The 19,024-nt window shown below is 44.7% G+C and overlaps 1 protein-coding gene across 1 annotated transcript in view; it reads right to left on the reverse strand.

The window, feature by feature from the left end:
* Positions 1–403: 403 nt before the first annotated feature.
* The window catches only part of DISC1 (DISC1 scaffold protein), a 351,679-nt gene continuing 333,058 nt past the window's right edge, over positions 404–19,024 (reverse strand). Inside the window, exon 13 of the mRNA XM_086679680.1 lies at positions 404–5,525. Coding sequence (XP_086535806.1) covers positions 5,319–5,525 — 207 coding nt within the window. The 3' untranslated portion in view covers positions 404–5,318. The remainder of the gene's footprint in view (positions 5,526–19,024) is intronic.

Genomic DNA, 19,024 nt, shown 5'->3' on the forward strand with positions numbered 1-19,024 from the left:
GCAGATGAGTGTAGTGCCAGTGAGTGGAGCAGAAAGTAAACCCGTATGGGCAGGTATGTAGACTGTGAGATGGGGGCCATGGAGGGTTGGAGCAGGGCAGTGGCTGATCACTTTGGCCACTTTCATCCCTAATAGGCTAAAGGGGGCAATGGCAGAAGCATGGAGATGAGAGGAGGTGGTTGCAATGAAAGGCAAGAAAAGGTCACATACTGAACCTGGGTAGTGGCCATGGAGGTGAGAGGTGACCAGATCCTGCATATGTTCGGAAGGTAGAGCCAACGGCATACGGTGATGGACCAGATGTGGAAGGCGAAAGAAGGAAAAGGCATTGAGAATGACTCCCGGATTTTTTTTTTTAGCTAAGCAATGAACTTATAATTTATCAAGGAGGAGACTGATCTGGAGTCAGAGTGTCTGATTGCCAGTCCAATAAACTCAAAGTGGAAGCCCACTGACATATTTGGCCTTCCTTTTTATCCAAGTGCTGAGCAAATAAAGTACACCTCCTACAAAAATTACAGGAATTTTAGGTATATGTGATAGAGGTGCTCATTACATCTAAGTATAAGAGAAAGTCTCGAAGAGCTGAATGATTCTTGTGACTCCTGTGCCATTGAGACCTCTATATAGCTAAATAGAAATTTCCCCTGTAACAGATATGTCACTAGATATCTGTGGCATCTAAGAAAAGTAGCACATTAATTACAATAATGGCACAAGGATTAATATGCCAACATCTTTAAAAACACCTCGGGAACCCAAAACCATTCTTTACCACTTTGGGATAGACTATACACGTATTAAGCAAGGGTTTAAGTTCTTATACCCTTGCTAATAAAATAAGGCAAAATATGTTTGCAATGAGCAAAGAAGTAAGCCAGTTAAGTCAACTTTCACAGATGTCATCCAGGAGCACAGTGGTAAGACGATATTGCCAGTTGGGGCAGCCATTTGCAAAGACCCTCAAATTCTTTCAAAGAGGCCTTTTGTTTACGTTTAATAACCGTTGAGGGTTTGACTGTCAATTGGGTTTCCAAGCAATCTTTTAGTAGCTTGGTCAAAAGTAGGTCAGTTCATCTGGTCTGGTTCAATTCAAAAAGAGACAACAGTATTCCTTTGAAACAGCCTCTCATTTGCTAAAGTGTTTCTCCGGGATCAGCAGTGATGCCTTCCCAGCCACTGTGGCTGACAGTGAGAGGATTTACCTTCAGGAAAAAGGAAGGCAAGGAACACCGTTGCTGAAGAGCCAAGAGGAAAGCCTCACCCATACACGTGTCCTGCCTCAGTGGGGTTGATGCTCTTACAGGAGAAACTCTTCATGGTGCCCACCAAGTGCCCAGTTTGCAGTGCGCCAAGCCAGCAGGAGGACAGCCCGGTGTCCACACTGCCTCCTAGGCTTCCTCTCCCCACCCGGCTCCCTTTGGTGGAAGCCCCTGGAAGAAAAAAAAAAAAATCCTAGCCACCATATCCGCATCTGTCCAGCGCACACGATGCTTTCAGGGACAACCTCTTAAGGTCTGTTTTCTTATCCGTAAGATTCCCAAGTAGAGTTACTTCTGTGATCCTCATGGTGTCTCTTCCAGTCTTTTAGCTCTTCAGGGGAAAACATTTCCAAGAAGGCACAGCAAATCTCCCCAGACTCCTGTTACTTTTGTTTAAGCTACACATTGGAAAGTTGAGCCAGACAAGGGATCGTAGGGGGATGTGATGTTTGTGCACGCGCCTGGCTGTATTAGAGCATTTGCATGCCATCAGGCACCACCAAAACGAATCGATTGGGCACCATGCATTCCAAATAAGCAGAGAGAACAGAATTCCATGATGGTCTCCCGGACATGGATGCAAATAGAACCAAAAGAGAAGCAGCCTGTCCCATCTCATCTGTGATTCAGAGGTGGGCAGAACTGCCCCGGGGGCTTTGAAATATGCCAAAAGTGTCCCAATCTGAGATGCACTCTTTCTTTCCCCTCTGGAAGTGTGTTGTACAAGTTGAAGGAGAAAAAAAAAAAAAAAAAAACAAGAAGAAATCTGCTTAAAAAAATCCACCTCACTTGGATAATTTTCAGTTAAAGCATTCTGAGCATGGAGGAACCGTTCAAAATGGTTTTCAAAACAGAACTGCTAATTAGGACCCCAAAGGACTGTGAAATTGCACTAGAGACTCAGACTAATGCTCTTGGAAATCCCAACTTGACTGGCAGGGGAGTCACGCCTCCTGTCCTCCTCAGGCACCAGGCATGAGTCACCTCCGTGATGCCGGCTCTTCCAATTAATGGTGGAGACTTTTTTCAGACACTTGCCGGTACAGTAGCAGTCACGGGTCTGTGTCACCGTCTGGTCATGCTACGTGTAATTTAGTGAGTCCGTCAGGATGATGAAGACACGGGGTCTATTTTCTTTCCCTTCTTGGAGCTGTCAATCCAATATCTTCTTCATAAAAGCAGGACACTCCCAGTAGGCTGCCCAAAGCCCCGATATCAAGTCAGGATGCCCAGGGGATCTGTCTGGAAACGCATTCCCACTGTCGACGAGTGGCCCAGCCCTCTGTTGACACCTTACTAACGATGCTTTCTCACATGCATGGGCTTATGTGGAAGCCCAGTGCCCTCCACCCGCCAAAAGAGCATTCGTAGCATCTAGGGCTGGACTCTTCTGGACGTGGACATTCACTGTGGACGCACGTTAATCACGTTCGCGCCATATCATCTGCGCACTAGGCTCTGGCAGAGTGCTTAATGGAATCAAACAAAAACATTACACTCACTGTGTAATTCTTCCGTGTTGTTGATGGCAAGCTGTTTCTTTCAACTGTACTCAGCTTTGTATCTTTGATCAAGAAAGGAAACACCAACCAGTCAGAGTTTGGCTGGTGGATTCAGCAGCCTCTTTGAACCTGTAGATAAGGTCTAATTTGAAACAAGGGCTTTGGTTTGTGCAGGGAGCCTATGCAGAGCCTTGTAAATATGTCTTTCTATTTTAAGGTGCCATACCCCACTCCAATCTAAGGGCTGTGTTGTATGAGTTCAAAGATACCTTCTGTGTATTTGCTTTCAGTCAGTGACACAGAACAAAGTTTGGGCTTCAGAGGAAAGTTTGGATTGAAATCCATATGGTAGTACAGATTTGCTTTGAGGGGTGGGGAGGGGAGTGTCTTCAGTACCTAAAACAGTGTTTCCCAGCCCTGGATTGAGATGCCCCCCACTACGTCTCCGCTTATCTCCGCAAGGATCGGCAAAATTCTCAAAAACCCTGACGTCAATGAAATACTTTTATTATACCTTAAAAACTTTAGACGATCTCTGTGTCCACAGAACAGGCCTGACCACTTCCTTAGAGGTTGAGCTACCTCCCAAACGGACCGAGGACCATGGAGCTTGCCACTCATTAGAAATGACCCCGGATGAGTCACAGAATTGCTAAGCCTTGGTTTTCTCAACTTTCAAGTAGGAATAATGAACCCTAGGCGTCTACAGCTGTTTTTTTAAACTTAAATAACTTTTCATACAGGCCACTGTGTGGTGACCAGTGGAGTCATTCAAGCATCATGACGAAATAATGGAGTACGCCTACCTTGAAAGGTCTTACATATAAACAGGATGTGGCTGAGGCTTTTGACACAAACGCTGAAAATGTTGAGGCAAATGGACTTGTAGAATGTCATTTTCTACCGAAAACCTAGCACTTGTCATGTCCAAACAAGTTCAAGATTTTTCCTGAATCTAGCCTCATGAACCTGCTGGGCACATGTCACACTGTTGCAGACGAGAAAGCTGACTCATAACAAGGCTTTATCAATTGTCCACGGTCTTACTGCCTCTGAATCTTGGATTGGCTGGAGGACAACTTATTTATACACAGCTCTTTACCCTCCCAGCCTCCGTCCCTGCCACTTGACCCTATTAGGGAGAAAACCTAATTCCCTACAAACAAACTCGACTATTAATTTTAGAAAATTTAAGTCTCTAGATCAACACAGACCCTGCCTGCTGCCCTCAGAATTGCTACCTGACATCACTGTAAGCCCCACTGGGGAAGCCCCCACCTGCCGGGCTGGGGCCAGGCACCCCTCTGTACACATTGGCTCTCTGCAGTGCTTTGCTCCCAGGCACAGAGACTCATTTGTCCATTTGCTGGAGCCCATGCCCCCTTAAAGTACTCAAATTTAGATGACCCATGAACATGGAATAAGCAAAAATGCAAAAAATTCTTCTGCTGTTTCTTTGGCCAACTTTCTAACAATGGCTTAAACACCAGTTTTGTAAGAGGCAGGAGGTTATGAAGAACAGAATGTCTGCTTTTAAAAATCTACCTTGAGCAACGTGAAAGTAACCACTGATTAAGTTGAAGAAATTTCCTGCTAAGTTTAATAACCTAGGTCTAAGATTTAAGGTTATAATGAAGAAGGAAACAGCGTTGACTCCATCATTAAACTGTGGATCTGAATATTTGTGATTACGATTAGTCCTTGACCATTCAAAGCTACTTACACACACACACACACACACACACACATACACACACACAGAGAGTCACTCAAGATAAAGTATAAAAAGAGCTGGAATTCTGAAAAGTAAATCAGCAGTGAGAAGAATACATTTCCCACATTATAGCTACATTTCCCGCAAACACACGTAATTAGAGTCGCACTACTGAATAGAAAGTATGAGTGAACGGAAAAGGGTTTTTGTCTAGAGACATGCTCACTTCTGATTGAATCATTGAAAACTGACAGGATGGGGCTTCATACCCCTTCATCCATCCACTCACCCTTCCATTTGCCCTCAAAATAACTAACCAGAACTGACGGCGTCCACCCATCAGCCCGGATGTAGGGTTCCATACGGACACATAACGATGCTTCCGAATGTTCTCCTGCTCAGTGGCAACTGGTGTTGGTGAAGGCATCCGCGGATGGGACACCAAGTATGTGGAGTCTCGTGCAAGAAGAAATTGAAAGGGAATGATCCAAAGTCCTGTCAGTTATGACACTCTACTGCTCATTACAGAGCAGGATTGTACGGTAAAGAAAACCAAAGATGGATTTGGGTTTCTTGGTACAGAGAAGCCCCTAGAAAACTGAGCCAGTCCACCTCACCACCATCTGAGCCCCACAAACCCAGCTTCCCACCTGCTGAAAACTGCATTTTGTTTTGGCCTTGTGTGTAGGTCTGAACTTCATGGTTAATTTTTAACGGTCAGGCTTAATCATCGAAAATGCTGAACTACCAAAAGCTAGAGAGCAAACGTCGCACACAGGATTATCTCAGAGATCTAAGGTGTGCTGTGCTATAAATAACAGCAGTATCTGTTTCCATGTGCTAGGGCATGGAAACACTGAGTCTTTTTTTAAGACTTGCTTTTACAAAAGAACATAGCAGGTGCTTAATCTGCACGATGAAAAGGATATGAATGAGATCTTCATCATGACTGTGAATTGCCGCGTGCAGCTGATCTTCCAAGTACAATAGCTTCTTGTCGATGGCTTCACATTTTTCTCCAAGTTCGGCAGAAAGGACCCAAGATTCCTGGCCAGAGAAAAAGAGCGAGATCACTCGTAAGCTATAGACTTTTTCGGAACCATGAACCCATCTGTAGTACCCAGTGGTACCCAGAGGAAAGACCTCCCAACAGAGCTCTCCCGGATTTGCACCCCAGGAGAATCATGCCAGAACCTCTGTCTTCCCAGGAGGTCATTCTTGAGACGACATGAGCCGATTTCAGTTTGTTACCGAATGACGAGCTCCACAGGTGACCTCCCTTCTGTGGTCATTTCAAAGGTTATTTCCAGTATGTCAACTCCTCATGTCGAATTATCGAAGGGGAAGCATGAGTTTTCCAGCAGCATCCGTAGGCAAACTCACATTATAATAGGAATTCTAATCCAAGGGAGGCTGGGGTGAGTCACAGGAACAACCAGGTTGACCTGTGAAGCTACTCCTTTAAGAGCACAGGGATCTAACAGAGCACTGGGTATTTGTTTACACACCAGTCACAATCCCTGAAAGTTAGACAGTTAAGGAGACTCTATTTTATTTTTTATTTGTTTAAACGTTTATTTATTTATTTTGAGAGAGGGAGAGATAGAGAGCCAGCAGGGGAGGGGCAGAGAGAGAGGAAGACAGGGAGTCCCGAGCAGGCTGTGCACTGTCAGAGCAGAGCCCGATGCGGGGCTCAAACTCATGAACTGTCAGATCATGACCTGAGCTGAAACCAAGAGCCGGATGCTTTAACTGACTGAGCCACCCAGGTGCCCAATTAGGGCGACTTTAGGTGTTTGTTGTATATGCAGCTGCTGCTGCCACGACCACGGGTGCTAATTTGCTCTCTCTTTCACCCGAGCACAAGCCCCATAAGGGCAAGGTGGATGGTGTCTTGCTCACTGTGGGGAACAGAGCTTCTGACGCATGGCGGGCACAAGGTATCCATTGGTTCCGTGAATGAATATCCAAGTCTTGGAGCTCCTTCCATCCCAGTGCTCCCCCTTCAAACTTCTGTCCCACACATGAACCCCAAAGTGCCCTCTTTATCCCACTTGCCACCACAAAACCACCACAGAGCAGAGGCCACACTCTCCCCTCTCACAACCTGCCACTAGGCCCACCCCAGTTGTGTCCCCTCATGCCCTTACACACAGCCGCATTTTGGCCGACTGGATGGCCCCGTTGCCTTCTGGCACACCATTCCGCCTGCCATTCTGATCCGCGTTAGGTTCTCACAGGCATGGGCTCTCCACTCATCCCAGACCCTCAAGCACATGACCTGGCATAGAGAAGCCCACAGACTTTTAAAAGAAAAGAATGAACAAGGTCAAAAAAAAAAAAAAAAAAAAACGAGAGGAAATAGGGAATCTTAGAATCAAGGAAAAGGGAAAAAAGCAGCTTTATGCTTAGTGAGAGGGGCCAGACAGAAAAAGACAAATATTGCATGATATCGCTTCTTTGTGGAATCCAAAAAGGCAACTTAGTAGAAACAGAGCGTAGAATAGTGGTTAGCAGGGCCTGGAGGGTGGGGGTGGGAGATGTTGTTCAAAGGGGCAAACGTGTCTCTAGAAGATGAATAAGTCCTAAAGATCTAATGCACGGTACAGTGATTACAGTCAACAATACTATACTATAAACTTCAACAATGCTAACAGACTAGATGTTAAACATTCTCACCGCAATCAAGAAATGATAATTTTGTGACGTGATAGAAGTGTTAGGTAAAGCTAGGGTGATAATCATATTGTGATACATAAACATCCCAAGGCAACATGTTGCATACCTTACACCCTGTTCTATGTCAATTATATTTCAGTAAAAAAAAACAAAAAACAAAAACTAATAACAATACATAAATAAATAGATAAATAAGCAGCAAAATGTAGACTCAGAATTAAAATCTAACCAAATGTAAAAGTAATATTTTCCCAACCCAGAGTGAAAGTCTTAAAAAGTATGCTAAAAAGAATTTTGCACAAGGAAAAGAATTAAGATATATATTTAGATTAAACTGCAGGGTTACGACCAAAGCTACAATTAATACCCAACAACAACAAAATGCCCAGGTGTGGTGATATTTACTGTTAAAAAGGCCTTAGAGATCCTGAGTTATGTAATATTATAATTGGAGTCCATGAATAATCATTAAGTCCAGATATGTAATTTAATATTCATTATATTAACTCCACAATGCTTTTGAGTTTATATCCCAATTGGTCAACTATCTTAGAATAGAACAGGGCTAAGGGGAATGACAAATAACTATTGCAAATATTGGAGAAGTCCTTTATACTGCAAGTAAATGTATATACAGAAGGGAAAAAAAAAATCTAGTGACAACCTCATACAATTTTCAAGGACAAATGGACACAATTAGACAAAAAGGCACGTGAAGCGTGCATGAAGGTCTGCCCATAATTGACCACAGCTGGGATGACGGGAAGACAGCAAATATGTAACAATCACATATACGTCCATATTTTACTGATCCTAAAAGTAATAACATTATCATTCAAAGATGCAGAATTACAAGGCAGACAAATTGCATGGAAGCAGAGGCCGTGGGCACTGAGCGACGCCACAGTCATGCATGAAATAAAGGAGACATGATGAAAAAGAGCATCTGGAGGAAAACGATGGACAGAGGTGAAACCACAAGTCCTATGCGGAGAAAAGCATAGCGCTTTTGTTTTTAATCTTTATTTTTGAGACAGAGAGAGAGACACACGCACTGAGTGTGAACAGGGGAGGGGCAAGGAGAGGGAGACACGGAATGTGAAGCAGGCTCCATGCTGTCGGCACAGAGCAGACACAGGGCTCGAGCTCACCAACCATGAGATCATGGCCTGAGCTGAAGTCGGATGCTTAACCAACTGCGCCATCCAGGTGCCCCAGAAAAGCATAGTGTTTTGGGGGAAAATATATATGACTGAAAATACACTTGAAGGGAGGGAAAAGTATAGGCTCAGAACATGGACCCGAAGAACAGAAAGTACATAAGACGCAGCCAAATGACTTAATCCTCATCTTCAGGCTCAGGGCCACCTGGTCGGTTAAGCGTCCGACTTTGGCTCAGGTCATGGTCTTGCGGTTCATGAGTTTGAGCCCCACATCGGGCTCTGTGCTGACAGCTCAGAGCCTGGGGCCTGCTTCAGATTCTGTGTCTCCCTCTCTCTCTGCTTCTCCCCTGCTCACACTCCATCTCTCTCTCAAAAATAAATAAAGATTTAACAAAATTTTAAAAAATCCTCATCTTCAGGCTGAAATAAATATAAATCAAAGCTGAATTAAGTTCCTTTAAAACCTGGCTTGACACCCCACACCCCGCCACAAACAGGCAACTCCCACCTGTTTGCCTTTTAAAATTATGTACAGACTGATAGTGATTGTGTGCATTTGGGAAACCAATTTCAGACATATAACAAACACTTTGAATTGTTCATTGTCTCTAATCCAATAATTCTGTTTCCTAGAATCGATCACAATGGAAAAACTTTTATTTAGATTTAAATACTTTTTATTAAGCCTTTTAAATAAGTATGGAAAATGTTATCATATATGTTAAAGAAAAATGTATTTCAGTAATGCAAAGGTAATTGCATGAGAAGTATGGGGAAGAGGAAATAAATGCTGAATAATAAAAGAGATGGTTAAAATAAATTCTGGTATATTCGATTCATATTTAGCTATTCACAAAATATTTAATGATGAGGCAATACATAATAGATAAAGCATGCAAATGTTAACAATTATTATTTCAAGGGGTGGTGTTATAGAAGGTTTTTATTTTGTTCTCTGTACTTTGTTGTATTTTCCGTATCTCTAAAATAGAAGAAAGAAAAACATTACCAAGAACGCTAGTTCAAACCATAATGGAAAAGTATGGAAGGAATACATGTGAATATTTTATAGAACAATTTTACAGATTAAAAAGACACAAAGAGGGGCGCCTGGGTGGCTCAGTCAGTTAAGCATACGACTCCTGATTTTGACTCAGGTCTTGATCTCACAGTTCGTGAGACTGAGCCCCGCTGTCAGCCTGGAGCTGCTTGGGATTCTCTCTCTCCCTCTCTCTGTCCCTCCCCTGCTCAGGCAATGAATGAATGAATGAATGAATGAATGAATGAATGAACAAATAAATGTGTAAATAAATAAATAAATATCTCTACATATTAAAAAAAAAGGACACAAAGAGGCAAAAATAATCAGATTCAAAGAGCTCAAGTTTCTATGACCACTAACAGAAGATCTGACTGGCATCCTGACACTGGCTGTTTCCCTAAGTTACAGAATCTCTACAAGGTTCCTGCACAAACCACTACTCGGTGGCCCGGTCAACTCTGCTCCTGAACTCCTGGTCCTGCGTGTGGCCTCAGATGCGTGTTACTTGAGGAGTTTATGGCTCTACTCTCATGCTGTCACTTGGAACCTTGGGAATCTAGGTTAAGACCCCATCTGAGCAGTGACAGCCGATGAAGGGCAGATTTACATATTTCTACTAAGCTGGTGAAAAATTCTTCTCTCTCCAGAGGAATCCTAGTTGTCTGTAGAGGCTAAAGTGGGACCAGAGCCATTAATACAAGCTGAGCACAGCTGCAGAGGTCCTGCCTGTTAACCTTAAACTCGAGGGACTGGTCAGAACTTCCTTGTATTTTCCATGCTATGCCCAGGTAGAGCAGAGTGCCTGTGTGGCCACAGCAATACAGCTTTCCAGAACCTTGCCTCTCTATTGTCAAGAGTTTACTATTCCCTCCCCAACTCCACCTTGAGCCTGGCTGGGCCGCTGAGAATCTTTCAATGGACAGAACATGGCAAAGGTGACTTTCCTGACATCCAAAGCCAGCTCATAGTAGATGATGTTTTCTCAGATCACGTGCCCTGGAACACAGTCTCCATGCAGTGAGGAAGCCCAGGGTCCGTAGTCAAGCCATGTGTGGGTGTTTGGTTGAGACTCCCAGTGCTCTTCATGCACTAGGCTCCTCTTGGCTTGAAATTTGTAACATTTGCTTCCATTTTTATTTTTTATTTTTTTTATTTATTTTTTTTTTTAAACATTTATTTATTTTTGGGACAGAGAGAGACAGAGCATGAACGGGGGAGGGGCAGAGAGAGAGGGAGACACAGAATCGGAAACAGGCTCCAGGCTCTGAGCCATCAGCCCAGAGCCCGACGCGGGGCTCGAACTCACGGACCGCGAGATCGTGACCTGGCTGAAGTCGGACGCTTAACCGACTGCGCCACCCAGGCGCCCCTCCATTTTTATTATTAAATTAAATGTGGCAAGGGGCGCCTGGGTGGCTCAGTTGATTACGCGTCCAACTTCAGCTCAGGTCATGACCTCACGGTCTGTGAGTTCGAGCCCCGCGTCGGGCTCTGTGCTAACAGCTCGGAGCCTGGAGCCTGCCTCCCATTCTGTGTCTCCCTCTCTCTCTGCCCCTCCCCCGTTCATGCTCTGTCTCGCTCTGTCTCAAAAGTAAAACAAAACGTTAAGAAAAAAAAAAATTAAAAAAAATTAAATGTGGCAAAAAAAAAAGCGCCAAAAAATGAAAACCTCGCATGACCATATGACTTGATAATAAACACAGCACCCACTACAAAGTCACTGGTGTTCCTAGCTGTAATGGAATTTTGTAGGATTTGCGATTCGGAATGGATGAATTACAGGTTGTTTGGCATTTCAAAGTGGCTTTGAAAACTCTCCACTAATTCGCCCCATCAGCCAGACATGATGTGGGTGGGAGTAAGTCTTCAAACGATTCCAAGCTCCACGATCCAATCATCCAGCTAACGCTCAAACAGTGTGGGGCAGAGACGGCCCTCCCCACGAGGCCCCATCCAAATTGCTGACCCACAGACCCATTCGTACAGCAAACGGTTGTTCTAAATCACTAAGTTGGGGTGATCTGTTATGCAGCTGTCGTAGCCAGCACAGCAGGCTACGCAGGTTTTACCTCACAGGATCCTGCGTGGGTGGGGGGGGACTGTTGAAGAACTCCAGCCGGAAGTCCGCTCTCACCGGTCCCAGCTAAAGAGCCACAGCCAACACTGACTAGCTCTTGAAACTCAACCACGTGCTAATGCCCACGCCGGGCCCAGGTGGGGAGGTCCCAGCCGTGCTCAGAACTGTAGCAATGAGCTGAGATGTTCAAGAAGGAGATCTTGATGAGCCACCACTACCACCGGTGCCTGGTCCCCAGATCCCTGGCTCCCGGTCAGATGTGCAGGCAGGGCTACGAACCAGCGCAGGCACACATCCTCAGCAACATATCTGCTTGCGATAACACCAACAGGGCCTCACTCCCTTCTGCCTTTGGGAGAATTGACTCTTCCCGTAGCAGACGTCTCAGCAGGGGAAGGGGCTTCCAGCACAAGAGGTAGAAGGAACAGGCCAGTGGATTTCTGCCTTGGTGTCTCACATTCACCCCAGGGGGCACACTCACTGCATGGAATGGCTATGTCCTCCTCAGAACGTGAGTGTGCGCATTCTACAGTCACGCAAGACGGCAGCCTCTACGGGAAGCATCAAGCATGCTTTCTCTCTTGCCTTGAGAACGCCTTTCCTGAGTGTGTTCTTTCAAGCCAGCGGGTTTTAAGGCTTTACGCCGCAGAGATGACGTGGCAGGAGTGCAGGGGGCTTTGCTGTCAACCATACCCCAGTTTCTGATTTTACCCGCTTTATTTGTCTACACCTCGATGGAGAGTTAAAACAAGCAAAGGAAACAGGAGCTATTAACGGGGTTTTGTTTGCTTGTTTGTCTTTCAAACATGAAATCTTTAACAGAAATCTCTGGCGTTTCTGTTAAAGGGAACTGTAAGTCAGCCATACTGTTCGGGAGTCGACAGCTTGGGACAGAACTGCGTGACAATGAAACCCCTCATCTGAACACCCACCTTGTTTTCCAGGACATCAAATGCAAGCATTTATAAAGGGCCACCTCAGTCAGGGCCACTAAGGATGTCATGAGCCCTTCCCGGAGGATCTTGATACCTAGGAGCAGAGAGAATTGCAGCTGGCAGGGGGGGACTTAGAAATCATCTAGTTCAATTCTTCCTTTTGTACACACGGAAAGCATCTCAAAGAGCTTGAAGGTCGTACACTGAGAAAGGCGCAGGTTGGGGTCTAAGACAGGGATTTCCCAGATCTAGCAGGTTCTTCCCTCAGAGTCTGACTTAGCCATGCAGAGGGGAAACACAGAAAGGGATTCTTGTTGGGCTGGCCCAGGGTGGGAATTGGGGGGGGGGGGGGAGGGCACAAAACGATGATGGATAGAAATCAGAGAAGTAAACGGTGCCTGAAGATGTGACCTCTCCTCTCTTCCACCCTCAGAACTCTGCGAAGTCTGCTCTGATTCCTGGAGGGCTCTGTGTCATGAAGGGGGTGCGTCCTCCAGGATTCAGATACGTATCAGCTGGAGGTGGTGATAATGGCCACAGGACAAGCTGGCTGCAGGGGTGAGCCAGGAACCTTTTGTCCACATGCCCATAAAACATGAGGCTGGTTTGTAACATTCGTTTCCATTTGCATTATTAAATTAAATGTGGCAAAAAAAAAAAAAAAACCCAAAACCAAAAACCCCACGTGACCGATCCTTGATAAATAAACACATCACCCACTACAAAGTTACTGGTGTTCCTAGCTGAAATGGAATTTTGTAGGATTTGCGATTCGGAATGGATGAATTACAGGTTGTTTGGCATTTCAAACTGGCTTTGAAAACTCTCCAGTAATTTGCCCCATCAGGCCATCTTTTCAGCAATTCAAAGTATGGCTTTTTTTTTCCTTTCTGTACCTCTATCCCTTCACTTAGCCCCCCTCCTTAGCCATAGGATTTTTCCCTATGGGTCAGAATGAAAGAAACATCACCAGGTAAATGGCCACACTGTTCAGCATTTCCCCTTCTCTGCCTGGCTAATACCATCTCTCTCTTCAACCCCCTGCAGACTCAGGGCGCCTGGGTGGCTCAGTCAGTTAAGCGTCTGACTCTGGATTTCAGCTCAGGTCACGATCCCAGGGTTGTGGGATCAAGCCTCATGTCACGCTCTGCATTGAGAGTGAAGCCTGCTTGGGATTCTCTCGCTCTCTCTCTCTTTCTCTCTCTCCTTCTCTCTTTCTCTCTCTCTCTCTGGACCTCTACCCTTGCTCTCACGCTCTCTCTCTCTTAAATAAATAAAAATAAAGACATTAAGAAAAAAAAGGGGCGCCTGGGTGGCTCAGTCGGTTAAGTGTCCAACTTCAGCTCAGGTCATGATCTCACAGTCTATGAGTTTGAGCCCCGCATCGGGCTCTGTGCTGATGGCTCAGAGCCTGGGGCCTGCTTCAGATTCTGTGTCTCCCTCTCTCTGCCCCTCCCCTGCGCATGCTCTGTCTCTCTCTGTCTCAAAAATAAATAAAAACATTAAAAAAAAAAAAAAAACCCTGTAGGGGCACCTGAGTGGTTCAGTCAGTTGAGTGTCCGACTTTGGCTCATGTCATGATCTTGCGGCTTGTGAAATCGAGCCCTGAAGTGGGCTCTGTGCTGTTAGTGTGCAGCCTACTTCAGATCCTCTGTCTCCCTCTCTCTGCCTCTCCCCCACTCATTCTCTCTCTCTAAAAAAAAAAAAAATATATATATATATATATATGTTAATATTTTATTTATTTTTGAGAGAGAGAGAGACAGAGTGCAAGCAGGGGAAGGGCAAAGAGAGAGGGAGACACAGAATCTGAAGCAGGCTCTAGGCTCCCAGCTGTCAGCACAGAGCCCAACGCGGGGCTCAAACTCATGAACCACGAGATCATGACCTGAGCTGAAGCCAGACACTTAACAAACTAAGCCACCCTGATGCCCCTATATATAATATGATATGATATGATATATATTATATGTAATATAATATTCATATATATAATATATATTAACCCTAAAGGTTCCATTTCTTCCCCACTTCTTCTAGGAAGGCTTCTGGATCCCTCGATCTCCTATACCTCAACCCAGTTAGGACTCAAGCATGTTACTTTTTTTAATGGGTACATACCCTCCTGCTACTTCAGAAGGTAGCACAGCGTGTCTTGCCATCCCTGAACCCAGTGACTAATGCCCTGCCTAGCACTCCAGAGGTGCTCAGTAAATATTTGTGGAAGAAACAAATGGGGATCCCTCTTTACACCACGTCTAGAGGAAGCTAGGCTGTTTCTCAGATTGCAGTGCCCGTGGCATCCTCTCGCCAGAGTGCGAAGAGCCAGGCGGGAGGCCCGTGAGGACACCTCTCTGAACGCAGTCCCTTTCCCTCAGTGCAGACAGGAACAGGCTTGCCTGGGATCCATCCCTGCTTTCCAGGGCCACTGGCGAGTCCCTTCTTTACAAATGCATCTTACAGGTGCCTCAGAAAAAAAGCCGTACATCTCCCCTTCTGTCCCACATGGGTGCGATTCGGGAGCACCAACTCGGCCGGGCGGCATTTCAGATATAATTTGCCTAACTCACCTCATGACCAAAACCTGTAGACTTGAATGTGTGGGCAGAAATGTTCAGCTGTGTTGAATCAGCGATGATGCCAAATAGCTATCCTACTCACCAAACCCGGGAAGCGTGATTTAAAACAGAAAAGAGGGGGGTGCCTGGGTGGCGCAGTCAGTTAAGCGTCCGACTTCAGCCAGGTCACGATCTCGCGGTCCGTGAGTTCGAGCCCCGCGTCAGGCTCTGGGCTGATGGCTCGGAGCCTGGAGCCTGTTTCCGATTCTGTGTCTCCCTCTCTCTCTGCCCCTCCCCCGTTCATGCTCTGTCTCTCTCTGTCCCAAAAATAAATAAAAAACGTTGAAAAAAATTAAAAAAAAAAAAAACAGAAAAGAGGATTTCCTTTGCCGGGCAGGATTTTCCCATCAAAATGACTTTCTACAACATTGATTGACAAAAGTTTACCCTCAGATCCCAAACTGCCTTCAGGTGCTAGTCTGTACAGATGCCGACATCTCACACTCTGGTGAAAACCAGTCACACGCTCCGTGGCCCGGGGCTCCGAGAACTTTTTTACTTAGCCGTATTTCCCAATCCTTGCCTAAGACACTTCGAACATACCAACATTTAACGTTTTCATTTTAAAACTAGAGCCCAGACGCAAAGGATAGGGAATATACTACATAATAGTAATTGTTTCAAAATGAACAAGTATCTGGTAAGTATCTGGTAACAATATTTCCTCAGGCTGCACCTAGAGCGGTAAGGAAATCATATCGATTATTTTCATTCTGAGTAGAAAATGCGTGTGAACAGGAAGCCGTGTACTTTAGTTTGCTAGTTAGGCAGATAACGCCGTAGCTGCCAACTTTATTTATGAAAGGCTCCCGCCCCTAACAGAGCACACATTTCCAGAAATGTTGTCCATCACTGGTGATCCGCCACAAATTTCAGCAGATGGGCTACACCTTGCCTTCAGTCAGTGGATCGAGAAGTTTAAACTGTTGATTTTTTTTTCAACGTTTATTTATTTTTGGGACAGAGAGAGACAGAGCATGAACAGGGGAGGGGCAGAGAGAGAGGGAGACACAGAATCGGAAACAGGCTCCAGGCTCTGAGCTGTCAGCACAGAGCCCGATGCGGGGCTCGAACTCCCGGACCGCGAAGTCGTGACCTGGCTGAAGTCGGACGCTTAACCGACTGCGCCACCCAGGCGCCCCTGATTTTTTTTTTTTTTTTTAATGCTGTCAGAAGTATTTCCAAAGGGAGAGGCAGTGTGATGTCTGAAATGGGAAAACCTTATAACCAAAGTAAGAATTATTGCTATGATTTCAAAATTCACCTGATAAAATCAACAAGGACCTTTTAGGTCTACATGTCATGTGGGAAATGCACTGAGTTGGGTGCTACCCTTCAAAGTCATCAAATACCCTCCCCGCTCCTTGCTAGGGAATGGGGTCAGTGAAGGAAAGAAGTCCCTACCTTGGATACCCTACTCTTTGCTGTAACTGAACAGATGACTTAGACCTCCGTTTTCTTTGGCCACGTGCTAAGGCATCAGCAGTAGCTGCATATCCATAAACATATTTACTTCCTGCACTAAAACCCACAGGCTACATAATAAAGAAAGGACAGGTGACAGAGCAGTGTTCCCTTATGATTGGCAAGCCACTTGCATTAATGGATCACTTGAGCCACGGCAGTAGTTAAGTTTAAAAAAAAACAAACTTAACCCCGCACTGCACATATATATACCTGCAAAAAAAAAAAAAAAAAAATGTGACTTGAGCCTCATGATGTTTGTTCTGCTGTTAAGATTCATTCCCTCTTCTATAGCTTGAGGTAAACCAGATGTGATTACCGCCATCCATGAGCTTAGCTGATGCATTAAAGCATTTCCTTAGCTCGGTATTAAAATCACAGCCTTAAATATGTTCCTTTGGGCTGTTTTCCAAAATATTTGCTTGGCAAATACATTCCAGGAATGCTATATGGTTTTCTTTTTCTTTTCTTTTTATTGTCCACATAAAGAATATTTACCTAAGAAAAACTCCTGTCCGTACTACAAATAATATCTTGTACATCTATTTGAAATAGACTCCATGAGTATTTGTCTTTACACATGAACACTCATTCTATAGTCATTAATGCCAGCAAGCAGAGAGGCACAAATTAAGAAATTGAAGGCATATCTTTACTACTCCATGTAATACAAGTATTCATCCAAATACCCAAGTTATATGGCTACACCCGGAGTAAGTGGGTATTTCCTTTAAAAGCATCCAGATGTTGTGAGTGGTAAGGAAAGCATTTGAAATATTTAGATGTCTTTCGGTCAAAGTGAGCAATAAATTGTCTTCACGTATCTGCACACTTAGCACAGAGAAGGTGCCCAGAAACAGGTTCTAAATAGGACCATTTAACAGAACAACAAAAGTTGTTTCAGTAAAAGAAAGAATGGGCTGTTAATTTGTATATGTTAATTAGCCTACGGTTTCCAGCTTACAGGAAGGACAAGTTTGAAAGGCTATATTTTATATCACATGATCACTCAAGAGGATTTACACTGTTTTCCTTTTAGCATGCATCCGTTGAACATCAAAGTCCAATAAGGCCAGACTCTACCAGAAACTTCGAGGAAAAATCTATTTGTAAATAATAGTCATGCCATCAGCAAGTACTTAGATAATTTCTATGCAACATAAGCATTCAGACTTGGGGGGTAGTGATGTCAAATCCTAAAACCCTTTTGTATAAGAAAATGAAAACAGAACACAGTTGGAGGCATTCCACACGAGGAGAATGTGCTCTGCAAACTGCCTCTTGCCAATACTGATAAAGAGGAATTATGAGAACAGAATCAAATGACAACTTTCACCTGCGTTCATTTCAGATTAAAAATTTTTGCATTTCTCAATATTTCTTTCCTCGTTAGTATAGTGGTAAGTATCCCCGCCTCTCTGAATATTTTTTGTAAACGATGCAAATATGAAACTACCAGAATTACTGTTTTTAAGTGCCAATGGGGGCTTCAGGGTGGCTCGGTCAATTAAGCTTCTCTTGATTTCAGCTCAGGTCAGGATTTCACGGTTTGTGAGTTCAAGCCCCATGCTGGGCTTTGTGCTAACAACGCAGAGCCTGCTTGGGATTCTCTGTCTCCCTCTTTCTCTGCCCCTTCCCTGCTCTATTTCTCTTTAAATTAATTAATTAATTAATAAAATAAAATAAAATAAAATAAAATAAAATAAAATAAAATAAACAAACTAAGTGGCCTGGGTGGCTCAGTCCGTTAAGCATCCGACTTCGGCTCAGATCATTATCTCACCGTTCCTGAGTTCGAGCCCTACATCGGGCTCTGGGCTGACAGCTCAGAGCCTGGAACCTGCTTTGGATTCTGTATCGCCCTCTCTCTCTCTGCCTCTCTCCAGCTTGCACTCTGTCTCTGTCTCTCTCTTTCTCTCTCCCCAAAATAAATAAACATTAAAAATATTAATAAATAAACAAATGTCAATATTTAATTCTGGTTCTGGATGTCACCCTGTAGGAGGAGAGCTCCTCTTCCGCTCTATGCAGATCCAGGTCTCCCACCTGCTCAGGCTCAAAGGGGCGGGAAGTTGTGACAGCCAGCTTGTGGGGTACAGGAAGTTCCTGATTTTAGCAGCTCCGGCCCCCAAGAGGTGAGAGAATCAGACAGCAGCCTAGGCATGACAAGGGGGGCAGAGGGTGAATTCATTTTGCAGAAATGTGCAACCCTGCATTTTAAAAATCTCTCAGCAACTCCAAAGAAACCACCGCACGGTCCTCAGATAAGCCTCCAGCGTTACAAATGCCGTTAGTCCTTGCCATCTAGGAGGTGACAATTTTCTATCGATCCCTCAGCCTTCGTTAGTCAGGGAATGACAAGGAATTTCCAAGGTGAAAGAGTCTCCAAGAGCCCCCCAAGGCTGGTTTCCTCAGAAGCACTGACCTATTTTTAATTAGTGAAAGAAATGCCACAGTTAGGCCCTGGAGCACAGAAACGTGGTTCCGTGGTTTTAAAAAAAGGAGGCAAAGCAGGCTGATCAGAAGAGCCCACTTCCTTTCCTTGGGCAGGTGAAGGAGGCTGAGTTG

The sequence above is a fragment of the Puma concolor genome, chromosome D2, assembly GCF_028749965.1.
Source record: "Puma concolor isolate L17-30 chromosome D2, mPumCon1.1.hap2, whole genome shotgun sequence".
NCBI lineage: Eukaryota > Metazoa > Chordata > Mammalia > Carnivora > Felidae > Puma > Puma concolor.